This window comes from Calonectris borealis, chromosome Z (genome assembly GCF_964195595.1).
Source record: "Calonectris borealis chromosome Z, bCalBor7.hap1.2, whole genome shotgun sequence".
NCBI classification, from domain to species: domain Eukaryota; kingdom Metazoa; phylum Chordata; class Aves; order Procellariiformes; family Procellariidae; genus Calonectris; species Calonectris borealis.
Genome location: NC_134352.1, coordinates 16,033,164 through 16,051,976, shown reverse-complemented (window position 1 = coordinate 16,051,976; position 18,813 = coordinate 16,033,164). Strand labels below are relative to the sequence as shown.

The following is an 18,813-nucleotide window of genomic DNA, read 5'->3' as shown; positions in this document are numbered from 1 at the left end:
GAAGTTGATTCAGGTATGGCTGGGAAAGTGAGATCTCCAAGGACTCTTCACAGGCTGGGCTGGGGTGGAGATTGCAATGGTGAAAAGCTGGAGAGGGCTGATGTGCAGGGTGTGCAGCCGCATCTTGCCTAAGGACGTGCACATATGCAGTTTTCCTTTAAAACCTATACTTCTATTTCCACATTCACAGGTTCAGTAAAGACGTCTTACCTCTATACCAAAAACAAGTGTGCCGTTACATACTTAGATTTATATACCTAAACTTACCCATACACACCATGATTGCACGCTTGAGTGTGTGCAGAGTGCAAACGATCCCCGGCTGCAACAGAGGCTTCTTTCATCACAAAGCTCCGCTCTACTTCCAGAGCCGTGTTGAGTGCGAGCAAGACAGTGGTCCCATGGAAAAAATGGCAATATTTTTATACCACTCACACAAAACATAGCAGGCATTCATGGTAGGGTGCTACAACGGACCTGTGGAAAAATGTGTTAGACGCTTCCTAACCCTCTGATATTTGTACTGAACACTGTGCTATAACTTCTTTTGCTTGCTAAATTTAAGACATGAAATACATAATAGTATGTAGGGAAATCAAATTGACTCTACCTCAAGTCACAGTTGGGGTCTGACCCTCAATACACTACAGAGAACTTTCCCTAGAAGTGCCCCGTTCAAAGCTGAAAGAAAAGAAAGACAGATTTTACTAGTGCAAGTCCAGCTATTTGCTGACAGCAGTGAAACATGGAAACTCTGGACCGACCTACAAGTTCTGAAGAATGGATTGTCTGCTGAGAGTCACATTGGTGGGTTGCCTTTTGCTACCTGATCCATAAAAGATGTCTGGAGAGCCTGGAGGCTTTGAAAGTTGGGTTTGCTCATTGAAGAAGGCAATTTACGAGCTGGTCCTTAGTTGAATGCTGACTGAGAATATCAGCAGTGATGGCATTAGTGTCATGGACACCGGCATTGTCATCATGATGCTCACAACATCAGGTTTAACCAAAGCACAAGGTGATTATTGGACTCACTTGCAGAAGGTGAACTAAGAAAGAACTAAGAAACTTGTGAATGAACAGGAAAGAGGAAGCACACGTCTCAGGTCATGCACCTTGACTGCAGAATAACTCTTTCTCCTTGAGCTTCCTTATGGCGAAAAAGATGCCCATCTTCCAAAGGAGCTTTCAGGTGTTAGTGGAAGCCACTTGGGAAGGGCAAAGAGACACTGAGACCTGAAGTCAACTCCTTGTCCTGCCAGAAAAAGGAAACTCCTTTGTCCCAGAGCAAGGTAGATTTGTCCAGATTCAAGATTGCTCCTGGAAATAGCTGACCATTTCAGCTTTTAAAGACGAGTGCAGACTCTCCCACTGATAACAAGAGCCATACTTCCTGGGCATTCTCTTCCTGTTTCTGCTCTCTCAGCACAGCATCACAAACCGAGACCATGCCCTGCTGGTTTTCACCACGGCCAGTAATAAAAAAGCATGTGCGCTTTCTTGTGCATAGCATTGAACAGCTATAGTCTGTGGGATCAGATGACAAAACATCAATCTGGTAAGGTCTAGCTGGTCCAAACCTCAACACAAAGCAAGAGAAACATCCAGATGCAGCGTTTAATCTCACAGAAGAATGCCAGTCTTGAGACTAAGAAACACCGATGTTGTCGGAGGTCAAAGGATGGGACACGGTACAGTTCTTCAAACATCACAGATGGCATATGAATCTGGAAGAGTACCTGTGAGCAGTCATTGAACGAACATTGAAGGAGTATCCAAACATGTTGGATGAGAGCACAGCTCCACAGACCAGCATTTTTGCAGCCCACCAAGCAGCACTGGAGGCCACTGAAATCAGCAGACCACGAGGGCTGAGGGACGTGGGAGTGGTGCATGCGTGTGTTGGGAAGTAGTTTTAACCAATGAGAAGAACGTAGACTCACTTCTTATTGCAGTGACTTTGCTTTCATGAGACAAAATAAACAGTAACATTAAATAGTAGCATTAAGGACTACTGGCAGGAGTTATTTATTGCACTTGAAAACCACTTGAGTGTCACCCGGTGTCCCTGAAGCATTCTGAGGCTCATGAGGCTAACCAGCAAGTCTGCCATTCTGCCAGCAGGATTTGCCTGCTCAGCTGTCAGTCTCGCTTGCCCCGTGAGTCACTGACGGCCACTAACCCCTCTCCAGTCAGCCGTGAGCAAGGTGCCTGCAGCGCCCAGGGGAACAGCAAGGTTAGTACTGGCTTCCTGAGTATCGCTGCGCTTACTGAAGGACAATACTAAACCCTCCCACCATCACAGCTGCTGGCTGAGACAGGGTTACAGGGCAGCTCCAAGGAGGTTTTTTTTCCAGGCTCCGGGGACTTGCCAATCGTAAGAAACACATGTAACTTTGACCAACATTGGATGGTGCCCAGACCTGCTTGCCCAGGTACACATCTGCGGGCTTGATGATGGTCATGAGGAAACTCCTTCCTCAGGAATGTGGGACAGCTCTGTATCAGGGCACCAGAGAAGTAGAGAACCCCACGCTGGGCAGCTTTCAAGGCTCAGCGGGACAAAACCACAGCTGACTTCACCTACTGCTGGCAATAGTCTTGCTCCAAGCAGGACGTTTGGCTGCAGACCTCCAGAAGGCCCTGCTGCCGGCACTGCTGGGGTCCTGTGGTTTATTCAACAAAAAGGTGGTCCTGGCCTTTTTCGCTTTGCAGAAAACACAGAAACAAGCCACACCGAGCTGACAGAAAACTACGGTTTATGCTTAGTCATGCCAAGTGAAGGCTGCCTGAAACCCTCCAAGGGACATGAACCCAAATACAGCCTGCGCTACCCCGCAGCGGCTCGCAGCTGCCTCTTACACCCTGTGCTAAAGCCGAGCGTTTTTGCATGCTGCTACAGTCACCTGCACGAACCTGCAGCCACGGTTACTGCACGGTGTTACCGGCTACCGTGCTGGAGAGCCAGCCAGAGAAGAGGGGTGTACTCCTAGGGGCCGGGCGGGATGGCGGGGGGGGATGCCGGGCCGGGATGCCGGGAGGGATGCCGAGCGGGATGGCGGTGGGGGATGCCGGGGCAGGATGCCGGGCGGGATGGCGGGGCGGGGTGGCGGGGGGGGATGCCGGGGCGGGATGCCGGGAGGGATGCCGGGAGGGATGCCGGAGGGATGCCGGGCGGGATGGCCAGGGGGGATGGCGAGTGGGATGGCGGGAGGGGGGGATGGCGGGCGGCATGGCGGGGGCGTCCCGCGGTGGCGGCCGGCGGGAGGCGGCGGGCGGGGCGCGGGGCGCGGGGCCGCCCCCCGGCAGGCGGAGCCGCCGCCGCCCCCGCCCCGTCCCCGTCCCCCGTCGGCGGCGCGGCGCGGGGCGGGCGGCGCTCCCCGCCAGCGCAGCGGCATGAAGGAGCCGTCGCTGCCCGGCACCTCGCTGCAGCGGGCCTGCCGCCTCCTCGTCGCCTTCTGCGCCCTCCACCTCTCGGCCACGTTGCTCTACTACCTGGCGGGCAGCGCCCTGGGGCCGCCGGGCAGCCCCGAGCCGCCGCCGCGCCGCCCGCCGCCCGCCAACCTCTCGCTGCCCCTCTCCCGCCCGCCGCCGCCCGCCGCCCGGCCCCGGCCCTCGCCCGCCTCGCCGCCGCCGGGCCCCTGCCCCGAGACCTCCCCGCTGCTCGGTGAGTGCCGCCCCGTCGGGGTTTGGGGGGGCACGGGGGCTCCGCTTCCTCCCGTGCTGCCGCCCGCCGCCGTCCGCTGCGCGGGGGCCACGGGGGGGCGCGGGCATCGCGGGCGGCCGCCGCCCCCGCCCCGACGGCAGCGCCCGCCGCCGTGTCCCGTCGCCGCGCGTCGGGCCCTGATGTCCCTGGTGGGTGCCTGTCCCCGCGGGGCGGGGGCGGGTGTGACAGCGGCGCGGCTGTCCACGCGTGCCGCCGGCCGGCCGGCGCAGCCTCCAGCGCCCGGCGGAGGGGGATTGTGGGAGAATCCCCGGGGAGACGGTGTTTGCGGGGACCGAGGCGCGGATGCTTTCGCAAGGAGGGCAGCGGCGAGCGGAGCCCCGACACTGTCGGGGAGCGCTCCCTCCCCGTCCGGCAAGGTTTTCTTTCTGGTTGCCGGAGAGGTTGGGTAATTTCCTCCGGGAATTCTATCCAAAATACCCCTCTTGCGCAATCTCACGGGAAGGATCAGACGGGCTGTTTGTGCTGTGCAGGCTTTCGCAGTCTTTTGTGTGCGCGGACTTGCTCGATGAGCGGCATAGGTTTAAAAAGCGCTCTGAGGCAGGGTCATGAATACAGTTTTTATGCATCCCAGCGGCGCTTCCCACGTATTTGGTCCTGTGATGCAGCATCCTGATACGTGGCAGCCTGGCGTGCGTTTTATCTGCGCTGGAGCTGTGCTCCCCACAGGCCTTTCCCAGGGCTGTTTGGGTGCTGGGAGGCTGGCAGGCTGTTGGCAGGTTTGCAGCCTGCTGGTGGTCCCATTTTTGCGTTGATCACCTGTAGCTGTTTTGATTCACTGCCTTTGTCACAAGACAGAGGTGGGAGCGAGGTGAATTTCAGGTTTTTTCCTCTCCTTATAAGGCTCTCACCAAACTTGTAGTTTGTAGCTGCTGCTCCTTGATAGACCCTCCTATGGTGTAGGTAGAGTTCATTACTGTGACCTGCTGGCATCCCAGTTGATAGTGACCTAGCCACAAGCTATTTGGGGCCTGGAGGCCCTCTTCCCTGCGCCACATTAGCACGGGCACCTTTATTACTGGAGATCACAACGGGGGAAGAGACTTTCAAGAAGTTGCCTGTGGTTTTCAATTTACGAAACCGACAGAAAATTCATAGTTTCTCTTGGTGCTTACTGGTCAGCTGTTTATGGATCAATGCATCTGAATAACAAATGACTGGTTTGTTATTTTAGGAAGGTGGTTTTGAGGTCACTAAAAGGAACTGCTATGTTTTTTTGTTGTTGTTTTTGATTCTTGTCTTTCACTTTTTTCCCCCTAGATCACTTTAAGTTGAAAGTGGCTGTGCAAGCCTGTCCTCATGAAGTGGATGTGGGAGCCCGTTATGAATATGGCTTTGCTTTAAATGGTCTCTGCTTACGCTGATCCTCTCAGGAGTGAGTCATGTGCTTTTGAAATGCCTGGAGTTTAGAGAAATGCTCTTAGTGTCCCCAAGATTCAAAGCGTTATCAGAGTTAGTCGCTGAAGGATCAATTGAAATATTTTATACCGTCTTTGTAACATCCTCAGTGCAATTTGCAGAATCCGCCAAAGGCCAAATGAGGCTACTGGAAGTGGTTACAGATGTTCAGAGAGCTACAGGGCCGTGTAGAAAGTAGCTCTTTACAACACAGTAGGCAAATGGTTTCTAGCTGTGTTACCTTCAGTACTTGTGGGGTGGTGCAGTCAGATGCAGGCTGGCACCGTCACGTCTTCAAGGTTTGTAGCCGGTATGTAGGTGAGAAACCTGATGGGGTTTTGTTTTTTTCCTGCTCTTTTCAGTTTTGGTAGCAAACAGCATTTGTAAAACAATCCTGTCGTGCCTCAGACGTTGGTCAGAGCTGAGTCTGCCCTGATCAACATCTCATGTATCTCTAAGGCCAGTGTGGGGGATGGAGAGGTGTACACACCACAGGCCTTTCCAACACTTAATTCACCCACCCAGAATTAAAAAAAACTCTTCTTTTTGTGCACAAAGCTCCTTATTTGTATGAACATAAGAAGCAGGAACCAGCAAGGACTTTTCTGTGATTCCCACCTTCCAAAAGCCATGGAAAAGTGCTCTGATAGCAGTAAGTAGCTCCAACTCCCTGTTCCCTCAGCGTAAACCTAAGTTTATTGAAATGCGCCTCATCCTTTTTTTTTTTTATTTTCTGCTCCCCTCCTCCCCCCGTTGTTGGGAAGCATGTGATGAATCACGCAGGATATGTGTGACCGAGCTGCTCAGGCTTTTTGAATGGTCAAATAGCCAGGTACTCGTTTCAGAGGCCCAGCGTTTTCTTTCTAGCGATGTTTCGAGAGAGTAGTTTACAATGCCTGCTGTCTGGCTCTGCAGCAAATGCATTAGCTGAATGAGGTTTAATCTCTACAAGAAGCTGCCAAATTTAAAATGCTTTTATGGTTCACTTGGCTTTATTTATAATTTAAAAGCGTAAATCAGGACTGGGGAAATAATACCATAATTCAACTTTGAATTAGAAGTCCTTAACAGCTATGAAATTCTCTAATACAAGGTAATATAAGCATTTTGGATTTATGCTCCAGTTGAGAGCCAATGAGTATCTTAAATGGGGTATTGAGAAGCAGAGCCTGCTTGCTGTGGTGAAATTTTGGCCTCTGAGAAGCCCAAAAGCAAGTAAGTCCAGATATATCCTGCAAGTGTCCATTCCGCAAACTGTTATGTTCTTTAGGAACTGTAGAACAGTATTGTTGTTTTTTGGTTTTTTTTTTAAGTTAAAAAGTTGCTCTATAGAAGTAGTATATATGTTGGCCTAAGCGCTTTCAAAACCGCCAAATGCTTTTCTTCTATCTTTTCCATGAGGTCTTTGTGTTTTGGTGATGGGGTAGTTATATGCCTGCTGTTTTTAGGAGGGAGTGCGGAAGGGGGCAGGTTCTTTGGCAGTAAGATCCCTCTCCAAAACAGCTCATCTTAAAGCAGCGCTTATCTTTTGGTGCCAGAAGTCTGCAAAGCAGAATCTCATGGACAGGCTTATCTGTATTTCAGGGATGTCATTTTCAAGTCCCGCCTGACGGAGAGCACGTGTTGTTTATGAAGGTTATTTTAAAGTACAGCTGTCTCCTTAGCCATTTTTGACCCTCGTTTAGATACCAGGTGCGGCTGGTAAGGGATGGCAGACTGAAGAGATGTGTTCTTACCCTCAGCCCCGTGAGCATCTCATGGCAAAGACAACCCAAGTGCACTGAATGTGTTGCAGTCCGGTGTCTGGCTCAGTAGCTTTTCACCCCCAGGTTTAAGTTTAGAAAACTGACAACCCCAAACCCTAATAATTAAGGGATATTGACAAAACAAAAAATCTAGGTTAGTATCTGAACCAGTGAACTGTCCAAAGCACAAACCACTAGAGATGCACCCGTTTTCACTAGTGTTTGAGGAGGAATACAGTTTCCAAATGCTGGGAGATCTTGGGCATGCAAGAAAAACAACTGTTTCTTCGAGATGCCAGAGTCCTGGATAGACACGGATGCTTCCCACTGTTAGCGAAGCATATTTAAAAAAACGAAGATCGAGAGAAAGAAGCTCCTTTGGCAGCCATCGGTCGATTGGAGGGGGAAGGACCTATGGCATGGGCTTTCTCTTTGATACACCGCTTCTCATGCCTGGGTAGTCAGTGCAAGCAGTCGCTCTGAACCGTAGATGCTGACGATAAGTGATGTGAGTATTCTGATGCTTTGAGGTTTGTTTGGAGGAGGCAGAGCTAGCCTGTCAAATAGGTGGGTGATGCTTACTGCCTGTATTACAGACGGTTTTAGAGGTTATGTGCTGCCTGAGAGGTCGGTAAATTCACAAGTAATCTAGTTTGAGGCCCCTGTGTGAGTGGACATTGCATGGGCAGGGGTAGAGGATGCTTTAGCACTGGCAGAACCCTAGCAGGGCATAATTTGGGGCAAAAGAGTGAAAACCTAAGAGGTGCTGAAAACACCATTTTTTAAGAAGACTTCTGGTGGTGACCGTGCCGGAGGGGTTTGCTAGGTTTGGCATGCCTGGGGTCTGGTTCCTGTCATGTGGCCCACCTGCAGTCATGGGCTCTCGTCTCCCTGTGGGGGGGTTTCTGCCCCAGAAACTGGGGCTGTCTGAATCTGTGGGGTCACTTATGATACCAGGTGGGAGAGAAAACATTTGCTTTACACGCAGCATCTCCCCCTCCTATCGTCTCAACTTGCTATTTTCTGCTTTGCTATTTTTTTTTCTTTTTTTGAACCTTTCCGATACAGCCGCTATCTCCGCTGCCTCCCGCCTCCCCCCCAGCCCTGGTGCTATGGACATTACTTTGCTCATGGCTGCAAGCTGGGGTTGTGCTGTGTCCCTCCGCTGCCGTGTTTCGAAAAAGTAAAACAGAAACTCAAAGAGAAGGGCTGGGGGAGGGGGAGCTAACACGTGGACCAGTTTGCTCAAAGTTAGGCTTTCTTGGCCTCAAAAGAGAGGTTGAGAAACTGTGTTAAACTTCTCCAAAGAATATGTTTAAGATGTTTGGCAGGGAGCAGATGCGCGATGCTGGCAACACCACCGACAGCTCCGCAGCTACCCGTGTGGTCGGGAGCACGTCGTACCTCTGTAGCGCAGGCTTTCTCCGCGGGCAGGGAGCAGCCTCTGTGGTGAGAGCATATCTAGCATCCTCTTATCTAGTTAAAGTGAAGGTCAAGGACTATTAATTGGGCTTGCAAACTAACTCGGAAAGGTAGGGTGCCTTCCTGGAGAGCAAGCTGTTTCAGGGACATGGCAAAACAGACAGGATGTGCTGGGGAGAAAAGGAAAGTTTCCCATCTCGTGCATCTAGTGTTTTATAATGTGCTTGTTTCTCTGCCAGCATTGATCTGAAGGAACAGCTAGTTTCTTTGGAAATTGGGCCAAGTTTGTGTTTGGAAGGAGACAGACGCTTGCAGCTTCCCGAACTTGGATGCAGAATTCAGTTAAGCTCTCAACTTTTCTCCTCTGGTGTGGAGTTCCTTAGTCTGACTTCACTCAGCAGATGGAGGACATTGTCACTGTGTTGAGGGCCCCCACCCCACCCTAAAGGGTAGCATGCTGGGGGTGCACGGTCCTCAGCAGGGAGGTATTCTGGGTCTGGTGGTCTCGGGAGCAAGCCCGAGGTGCTGGGCTGCTGGACTCCACTGCTCACCTCCTCTCCTCCTGGTGAACCCTCCTCTTTGGCCAGCATCCTGCAGCTACTGCTCCCCTCCCTCCCTCCCGTGCACCCTTCTCTGCGGGGCAGGAGGGTTTTGGTTGCAGAGCATTTGGGATCAGAGCCGGCCAGTCCACAGCAGTGCTACAGTGGTGGGGCCAAAGATCTGGGGTTTTCTGGGACGTGGATGGAGAGTGTCAGTGTCCAGCTCGCCCCTCTCTGTCCCTGGGCTGGAGAAGGTCTCACTGCTCAGCCCGTCTCCACCGGGACAGTGTTTTCATTTGTGCCAATCGGTGCCTAGAGCCCCTGCCTGCAAGGAGAGGGGCTTGGTGGGCCAGGCGTGATTAGCACCTCCAGATGGGCAAGCAGTAGCCATGGCCGCCGGTGACGCTGGGGCACGGCAAACAGCCTTTCCAGCTGCCTCCCGGCTGCAGCTGAGCTGCAGGAGCTCGGGGCAGTCCCCAAGCCCCTGCAGATGTTTGTCTGAAAGAGGGCTGCTTTTGTCACCTCATCTACCACCGGTCCCCAGGCTGGGGTGGCACCCCGCGCTTTTGGGGGTGCGCAAGCCCTGGCTGAGTTTCGGCCAGACAGACGCACCTCCACCCCACCTGGCACCCGGCGCTCGCCCGCGCTATCTGGGGAGCGCGCCCCAGCCCCGGGGCAGCGCTGGGATCCAGGTGCAGCCGCCACTGGTGGGATGGGATGGGATGGGGCAGGGGGGCTGGGGGCTGCCTTGCGATTTGGGTCTGCCCCTGGCAGAGCCACGTCCCTGGGATGCCACTCAGCCCAGGAGAGCTCCCGTCTGCCCATCCCGTCCTGCGGCAGGGTGGGGGGTTCCTGGCGGGGGGCAGCTCAGCCTTTTTCTGATCCGGGCCTCTCTGTTTGTTTGTTTTGAGTTTGCTGTTCGAGGGCCTGGAATTTAATTTCACGGCGGCAGCGAGCAGGGCTAATCGTATGCAGATTGCCCGGCTCAAAGGGAGACAGTTCAAAGCCACTTCAGTGAGCGTGTGCTGGATTTGAGCCATGGATGAGGACTTTGCTTCTCTCCCAAAAGTACCTTCTCGTGGAAACGACAATCTTTTTTTTTTTGGAGACACCATGTGTCTCACAAGTGTGAGACCTTGTGTTGGAACAGGCAGCATTTGGGGTTAGATTAAGAAATTTTTTTCTCTGGCTGTAGTCGCTCAGTTAATCATGCAAACCTGCCATCGTGCAGACCAAGTGTTGCCAGCGCGTGTGATGCATCCTCATCTTTTTCAGCCTGTTTTCCTTTGGGGTCCGCGGTCGCAGATGCCAGACACTGTGTGAGCCTGCCCAAGACAGGGCATGTGCTGGTGTAGCAGGCTCAAGTCTTGCGTCAGCATAGCTGACATCCGTAAGGGGATGCAACTTTGCAAGTGCAGACCAGCCAAAGAAAACGTATCCCAGTCCTTGGGAAGGCTTTTTTTCCCTCGCTGGGATATTTCTGGCCAGACCCAAGGATTTTTTTTTTTTTTTAAAACGCTCACGGGGGAGCGAGGGCTGCAGGCAGCAAGGGGCAGCAGCTGCCAGCCAGTTTGCAAGGAGTCAGAGATGTCCCCATGGCTGTTTTGGCCGGTGGGTCGCATGCCAGGACAGGGGGCTGCTCAGAGGACCCAGCTAGATGGGGGGTGCTGGGGCTGTCCCTTCCACTGGTCCCGTCCCCCCAGCATGGGGCTGAACCCCAATTCAAGCCTGGCTGGTGCCGCCTGCGTAGGTGCTGGCACAGCTCTGATTTTAATAGGAAACGCTTGCTTTGCTGAGCTGTGGGATGCAGCTACCTGCCTGCCCTGGAGCTTCCACGTGGGTCTGGGGGCTGGGACTGACCCCTGCTCCACAGACTTGCCCCCACGTTTTCCGGGGTGGAGCTGGTTTTGTTTTTCCCAACCAGGGCGGACTTGGTGCAGCCGACGGGCCCTTCCCTTTTCTGCTGGGCCCCTGCAAAGAGAGGTTGTGTTTTTTTTTTTTTCCTTTCTGCGAGTTCTGCTTCTCTTTTCCAGCTTTCCTTTCGCATGAGGTTTGTCTGAGCATGGCAGTGCGGGTGTGCACGTGGCTCGGCGGTTAGAGAGCAGTGCCCGGCTCTCGGCCAGGGAGATGGAAACGTTCTTTTCTGCTCTGTTTGGGGAGAGATTTTTTCCCAACCTTCGTGCTATACGCTTTTGCTTTCATTCTCACTAAATTAAATATCTTGAGATTTGCGCCTGGCTTAAAGCGCACAGGTAAATTTTGCCGTTTTTCCCAGCAAAGTGCTTGGAAGGGTGATTCAGTCTGCTAGATCACCTCTCCAAACGTGCCCATGAACCCAGCTGCCCTCCTTCCCATCTCCTTCTGCTGGGGCTGCACCACCCTCCTGGGGAAGGGGTTCCCCCCTACCCTGTCCCACCTGAACCCCCGGGGCTGCCTTTTGTGGCTGCTGCCCCATGTTGTATCACCCACTACCACCTTCTTGGAAGGAGCGTGGCACTGTCCCATTTGCAGCCCCCCTGGGGATGCAAGGGTACAATTCTGGCTCTGCGGGTCATTGCTGCTTGAGTTTTCCCAATGCTTCTAGTACCTGTGGTCCAGGGAGGCTGGAGCAGCCTCTAGATTTATTATAGCATCAGGTCAAGCGGATTCTGGGCTTTTTGTGCCAGGATCGTCTCATTTGAGTCAGCAGGATGAGCACCGGGGAGGACATGTGCTGGCAGCCTCACATGCCAAGAGGTTTACCTGTTGTGGCAAGCGTGGCCATGTTGGGAAGCAGGGGACGAGAAGATCATCTGGGTAGTGGGGCAGGTTCCTGAGGCTCGAGCACTACGCTGCCTCTAGCTTTTTGCAAGCCTCACCTTTTGCTTCGTGTAAGAAGCAAAAACAGGCTGCCCAGGGAAGTGGTTTTGAGCCACCATCCCTGGAGGTATTTAAAAGATGTGTAGATGAGGCGCTTGGGGACATGGTTTAGTGAGCATGGTGGTGTTGGGTTGACGGTTGGACTCGATGATCTTAGAGGTCTTTTCCAACCTTAATGATTCTATGATTCTATGATTCTAAGCTGCTTCCTGTTTGTGTGCACCACGACGCACCCCCGGCATCTGTGCCTGCACAACGCTTTTCCTGTGCACCTTCCCTTTGAGCAGAAATGCTTCTGAGTGTCAGAGACGGGGGGCGGGAGCAGGTTGGCTTTTTGTGTGTGCACGTCTCTCTCTTACCCTACCACTGCCAGCTAAAACCTCCTTTTACAATCCTTGAAGTGTTTGGATGTGAGGCCATGCTCTTGTGTCTTTTGCAGGCTTCAGGCAGTTGCTTATTCATATTTTCGAGGTCTTCTTTTGCTAAAGTGTGCGGTAGAGGCTGGTGAAGCTGCTTTGTTGGAACTTTGTAACTCTGAAGCCAAAAGGTGTCTGCCTATAAATCCTGGGCTGTATGGGTGACCGGAGCTGCAAGTCCACGTAGCTCTTTCATGCCTGTCTGTTTATAGCAGGGGCTCAAAATACAGTGGCTTCTGTTTCAGGCAGTCACCTTGAACCAAAGCAGAAAAGATTGAGATGGAGTGAATCGGGCTGGAAAGTTTACCTAGTAAACAATGGATAGGGATGCAGTTTTGGCTGGTGCGACAGCACTCGCAGCAAACTTCGCACGCTTTCTTGGCATCGGCGGATTGTGTCCTGAGTCAGCATCCTTGGGAGACAACAGCCTTGGGGATACTTGCTATCCAGGTAGTCAAATTTTGGTCAAAATGATTTAAAATTAGCAGCTGGAACCATGACTCTGGTCACCCGCTGGAAAGCCTGGGTTTGCAAATTTGGCTTTAGCCTCGTCCTGCTTGGGAAGTGAACTGAAAGCGTCAATTCGCAGCTGTTGCTGTTGCTTTTGTCAGCCACATGGCTTTATGAAGTCCAGGTTGTTTTAGGCATTCTGTATTTGAAAACAGCCTATTCAGGTTTTTTACGTTTTCCTGTTCTTACTGGCGCCACTGAATGTATTAAGCGGCTGATTTGCGTCAAGCCTGTCCCAGAAGCAGCTGCCTTGCTGTGGATGTACGGCGCCGGTGCCTGGGGTCTCCTCACTGACCTGCAGGTTGGCTGCATCCCTCGGGGCAGCTTTTGCAAGAAGGTGTGCTGCCTTTAAAACTGATTTGATTAACTGGAGGTTTGGGGCGGTACAGGTCATTTCTCATCAGTGTCCTTCAAAACTCTGAAGCTGTTAAATCTCTGTCTTCTGCAGCTGGTTTTTATCGTGAATGTGTTTTCCTCTCCCATCTTTTTCTTGCTGATGTTCCAGCCTCCTGAAGGCAAACAAGAGCAAGGGCTGGCGGGATGATAGGTCCACGTTTGGCCTGGGGGGCTGGCAGGTGCTAGCCTGCAAAAAACCCTGCTTGCAGTGTCCAGGTGCTTGTGGCTGTCCTTGCCCAGCTGGAGCTGACGAGCTGCCAGCGGGAGATTTCCCCGGTAAAGTCGCCTAAATGGCAAACTTTCGTTTCCTCCCCCCTTACACTACGCGAGTGAGTGCGAGACATTAAAAGAGCCTTTGTTCGTTAAACCAGAAAGCATCCCCTGGGCTGATGGGACTCGCAGTTGTTTCTCAGGAGCAGCAACTGGGAGCAGAGGGCGCAGCAACTGGGAGCAGAGGGCGCAGCAACTGGGAGCAGAGAGCGCAGCAACTGGGAGCAGAGGGCGCAGCAACTGGGAGCAGAGGGCGCAGCAACTGGGAGCAGAGGGCGCAGCAACTGGGAGCAGAGGGCGCAGCAACTGGGAGCAGAGAGCGCAGCCTGTCCCGGCAGGAAGGGGCTTGCTCGGTGGGACGGCAGCCGCCCGGCGCCTGGGAGCGGGCCGGCTGGCAGGGCCTCACGAAGGGATGTGCTGCTTCCGCCCCACGGCTTCCTGCAGCGTCCCGCCAGGTCGGTCCCGCTGCTGGCGGCCGGGTGCGAGCAAGGCCGGAAAATAACGAAAATACGCTGGGTACAGATGCCCAACGGAATCCCGTTTGCTGGGCATGACCGGTTAGGTGAACCATGCCCAGTGCAACGCCTTTTGCTGTTTTAAATGCGCAAAAGTGTAGCATCGTCCTAACTGTGAGTGCCGGTCTCCTGGCGGAGGTGACGCTGAAGGATGGGCAGAGGGGTGGGCAGGGATGAGCAGTGGAGGTGGGTCGAGGCCAGAGGCCGTTCTGGGAGAGAGCTCGCCACCACGGCGGGGAAGCGATAACCAAATTCGGAGGAAACGATGCGCTTTCTCCCCCTCCCGCCCCCGCTGGCCTCGCTGCTCTGGTTCCTGCCCCCTGCCTGTCCCACCAGCGTGGAGGTGGCTGTGCCTGGCCTGATCCTGCCACCGCTGAGCCCCCGTCCCGGTTGTGCCGCTGCATGTTGCTTCCTGCCCCAGTTCCTCCCATTCTTGCCTTTTCCTCCCGCTGCAGAGTGCCCTTCCAGCTCTCCCTGCAAGCCAGCCAAAGAGGCTTTGGCCCCAGCCGTGCAGCCACAGGGCAGGCATCTGCAGGACCCGGCTTGCACCGTGGGGCAGAGAGGGTGGGGAACCGGGCGGGCACGTTGGGGGTGCAGCTGGGAGCTGCGGGAGTGAGAGCATGGGCAGACTGATCCCAGTGCCTGGGCTCTGAGAAATCGCTGCCTTCTCCTTGTGTGAGAGGGAAACGTGCAAACTTGCAAAATTTAAGCTGTGCAAAATGCAGAGATCGGGAGATCCCTTTGCATCCTGCCCGTGATACCGGTTTCTGCAAGGTCTTGCCTCCGCTGAGCAGGCAGTGAATCAGGCAGCAAAGCTTCCTTGCTGCCTCTGGGGGTACACCGAGCACTTTGCCTGTTTGGCTGGTCTCCTCCTTGCCATCTCCAGCCTGAGTGAGCACAGGTTTGTGGGGTAGCACAACCGAACTAAAGGAGCTTCTTCCAGATAAATAACCAGGGAATGAGCTGTGAGCCTGGAGCATTATTTCTGCTTTTTCAGTATCACATGTTGGGGTATGCACAAGGTTGACTGTGATGGCCACTGTCTTTTAGAGCTCTAAAAATCACTTGCGCCCCGTTCTCAAGGGGCTCCATAAGCGCAGCGTACCCACCACTGGCATGTCCACGCAGAAGCGTGCACCCTGTGCATGCCCTTGGAGGGGCCTGGGGGTCTCTTCAGCAAATGCAAAGAGGAGGCGGTAGCTCTAAGACGTGTGTGCAAGTGCGTGCGTGCATGCACGTGTGTGTGTTCACATCCAGGTGGAGGAGAGGGGGAGGCTAGAGCAGCCAAGTCTTTAAGGAGTGATCCTCAGCCTAGTGTTTATGGTGAAGACCTTCTGCTTTATGTGCGGGGGCCTCAGCATCCCCACCTGCAGAGGTTTTAGTGGGAGCTGAGCAGGGGCGCAAAGCCCAATTTATTAGCTCACCATTGCTGGGAGCAGGACATTGCAGCAAGAGGGGTCCTTCTGTGGGCAGCTACTGCGCTCATTAGGATTTTGCAGCAAGTCTGTTCATCAGGTCTGGAGCAGCTGGAAACAAATACTGCAGAAAGGCCAGCCTGGATGTTAAGAGAGGGCATCCACAAAAGGGCTGTGGTCAGCGATGCCGTGTTTAGCCCCAGACCCACGTACAGCTGTATGGGAGGGACCGCTTTGGAGCCAGCGTGGCAGAGCAGAGAAGCCCTGGCAAGCAAAGAGCACTCGTGCAGGCGCATGAGTCAAAATCTTGTAAAGCAGGTCTCATCGGCTGTATCAGTGCCCGGGGCTGCCACTGCCCTTTCTCTCAGAGCTCGGCCTTGAGCAGCTCAGAGGCTGCCGTCCTCTCTGTAGTGCCAGGGGGGCTTCTCAGTTTTACAGTTTTGGCACAGATTATTTTGGTGGTTTCAAAACCTGCCGCTGTTGAAACCATGTGCAGGAATTGCCAACCTGCATGCAAATCTGGATATGTGTTTTTAGCAATTCTAATACAGGACTTTTAATAAATAATGGCATGCCTACAGAACACTGAAAGTATCTGTAAGAAAAAAAAACAAGAAAGGGGGTTTTGTTCACTTTGCATGTGGCTAGCCTTGGCGTAAGTAATTACGTCGGTAGGAGAGCAGGACTATTTTTGAAGCGCTCGACTCTCACGCTGTGTGAGATGGGTGGGAGCACAGAGGGCAATGCTCTTCTCTCGGCTTTGTGGCACACGTGCCACTGGGAGTGCAGCTGTTGGTTTGCCACACAGATGGGAGGATTTTCAAGACTCGTTGGGCATCAGCGACTTGGTTGGGGTCTGATACCAAGAGGCTACAGCGTTTGCAGGTTTGCTCTGAATGGTGTGCGGTTGCTTCAGGTACAGCTGGTCCAAGCTTCAACACCTCCATGCACCGCTGGGATTTTGTTTGGATCCAAACCTCTGTTTTTAAAAAACAAAACAAACCAAGAAACAAACATGTGTAAACATGTGGTGAGAGAAATAGATTGTGTGTGCTAACTCGCTTTGTGCTGTGCCTCTCTTCCAGTTGGTGCGCTACGTGTGGAGTTTTCCCAGCCTGTGAACCTGGACGAAGTGGCGAGAATAAACCCAGAGGTCAAAGCAGGAGGTCGTTTTGCTCCGAAGGACTGTATAGCACTTCAGAAAGTAGCAATAATCATACCGTTCAGGAACCGAGAGGAGCACCTGAAGTATTGGCTGTATTACCTGCACCCAATTCTCCAAAGGCAGCAACTAGATTATGGAGTATATGTTATCAACCAGGTAAGATGCTAAAGACACAGGGCTTTATAACGCTCTCATAACAGTGCCTGTGCCCCCTAAAAGAGAGGAGTGGGTGCTTTATCCTGAATGGCAGTGAGCTGGCAGGCAGGGATAAGGTTGCTTAAAAAAAAGGAAAAGAAAAAAAAAAAAAGGCTGTAACACCAAAAAAAAAGTGCAAATCAACATGAGCAATTTTACTTTGATGATTTTGGTGGAAAACCTGGGGTCCTCTCCTCTGGTCAAGCATGATTGACTCTAAAGAGCTGCTTAAAGAAACCACTTGGTGAGGAAGGAAAAAATCCCTGATAGCACAACCCAATCTAATTTCTCTTTCCAAATGTTCCTTTTTCCCAACTGCTGCAGGAATTGCATACAGAGATCTTTAAGGTGACAAGGTAGCATTAATGCCTAATCTGGCATTGGGTGTGCCATAAAGCCATTGGGTGTGCCATAAAGCTCACTTACTTTCTCGAGCAACTTCTGCTCATGTTAGTAATAGAGCACAAAGTGTCAGGATGGAGAAAGCAAAGCTGTGGCAGTGGAGCAGGTGAGTGATTGTCTTCAGGTGAATAGAACAGAAAAGAAAAGCAGCGACAGGGTTTTTTTCTTTTTTTTTCCCCTCGATATCTGATAGCCTTAGACCCGTCTTTAAAAAAAAAAAAAAGGCATGTTTCACTGCAAACAAGCTGTCTTAGTTTATACCATAGTGGTGGTTAAATAAGTGGATGTTCTTCACACTTGGAAAAGCTTAAAATGTGTAGGCATTTGCATGGGCTGCAGAGTGAAAGGGTGGGTGCAGTTCTGAGAGCCCCTTCTGCAGCAGAGACTGCCGGCTGGACAATCTCACAGTGCAGTTTCTCTCTTGGATATGTATTTATATCCTGTTTTCTCAGGTCTGTAAAAAACGAGATTAAATAACATGCTTCTTTAAATGTAACTCCTTAAATTTGCGGATTAGCTGATGTGTTTGGGCATATCACACACCATGAATATCCAAAATGGTCAGCCGAGCGATAAATTTCCTCACAGAATTGAAAGTAAAGGGAGACCTTTTCTAGAGAGAAAACCAATACTCCGTTACTACTATTTATCTTACTTTGCTCATTTCCAGGGTGCCAGAGAACTGGGCAAAAGTGATTTGTGGGGAATTAGCAGTAGCTCCCAAGCACAGCTGCCAAGATGCTCCGGTGTCTGCGGCCGACTGTGCTTGTGGCCTGGCAGCCGCTTTGCTGAGGGCACAAGGCGTTTCTGCAGCATGCGGACTGGCACACTGTGCCCTAAAATTAAGCCCTGTAAGGAGACCCTTCCTGTGTAATGCAAAGAGCAGCTGGTGCTGCTGCGGTCCAGCAGCGCGGGACCAGCCCCAGCCCTTTGCCCTTCAGGCTGCGTTTCCTTGCACGTGCAGCGTTTGTCTGTGCAAGTTACTGGTGCCACGAGGTTGCTTGAGCCACGGTCCCCAGCGGTCACTGGGGTGCCGGTGGGTGGAGGCGGCAGAGCAGCATGCCTCCCTTTTCTGAGTGTGGCTCAGAAGCGAGGGTGCGATCTAGCAGTGATGCTGTGGTGGGGGCTGCTGCTTTCCCGGCTAGGAGTAGCTCACCGGCCGGCTCTGCGGAGGCCCGGGGAGAGCTGCCTGCCCACGGTCCGGGGGCACCGCTTGTGGGTGAGCGGCCATCTCCATCGCAAAGAGCCGGCGGTGCAGCTGGGGCTGGTGTTTCCCCATCAGTGCTGTTCGAGGGTAAGGAAAGTGAGGGGCCCGATCACATGGAGCTGCGCCGACGTCTGTAAAGGCAGACAGTGTCCAAAGCCTGGTTGGAATTCTCGCTGCTGCTGCGATGGTGCATGCTGGCTTGCATTGCCCTGCATTGCTGGCTCCTCCTCTTCTCTGGTCCTGTCCTCCCGTGCTGTGGAGCTGTCTGTGTGCTCTAAAGTTAACCCTCACAAAAATTATTGAAGCAAATGGTTTTTTTCAGATGCATCCCTTGAGCAAAGTTGGAGTGGGACTGACATTCAGTACACAGGGTATATATGTCCAGGACACATCCAGCAGTCAGATGTAGGTTAGCAAGTAAGACTACTTGATTTGTAAAATAAACATGCTCCTTCTGCGTGCCTCTGACAAGCTGTGTCTGGAAGAGGCAGGGTGGTTAGTGGTAGTAAACCCACTGCATCTCTCAAGGATGAGTGGGAACTTTGAACAGAGGGAGTTGCAGAAAATGTATTAATTCTGCCAGAAGTACAGTAGGAAAACAGTCTTATTTCTCTGCTGTCTTGACAATTGCTTTTCTC

General features: G+C 52.7%; 1 protein-coding gene across 8 annotated transcripts in view; it reads left to right on the top strand.

The window, feature by feature from the left end:
* The first annotated feature begins 3,356 nt into the window (after positions 1 to 3,356).
* B4GALT1 (beta-1,4-galactosyltransferase 1) overlaps positions 3,357 to 18,813 on the top strand; it is a 36,899-nt gene continuing 21,442 nt past the window's right edge. For 3 of the 8 annotated variants that reach the window (XR_012670943.1, XM_075137140.1, XM_075137142.1), the window contains exons 1-2: positions 3,357 to 3,664; positions 16,292 to 16,527. Coding sequence is in view for 7 of the 8 variants with exons in the window: in XM_075137140.1 (XP_074993241.1) it covers positions 3,394 to 3,664; positions 16,292 to 16,527 (507 nt within the window). In the remaining variant the exon portion in view is untranslated. Of the gene's footprint in view, positions 3,665 to 3,925; positions 4,110 to 5,148; positions 5,772 to 12,208; positions 12,551 to 16,291; positions 16,528 to 18,813 lie in introns of those variants that run through there. The other 5 variants (XM_075137141.1, XM_075137139.1, XM_075137144.1 and 2 more) reach the window with 5 other exon arrangements.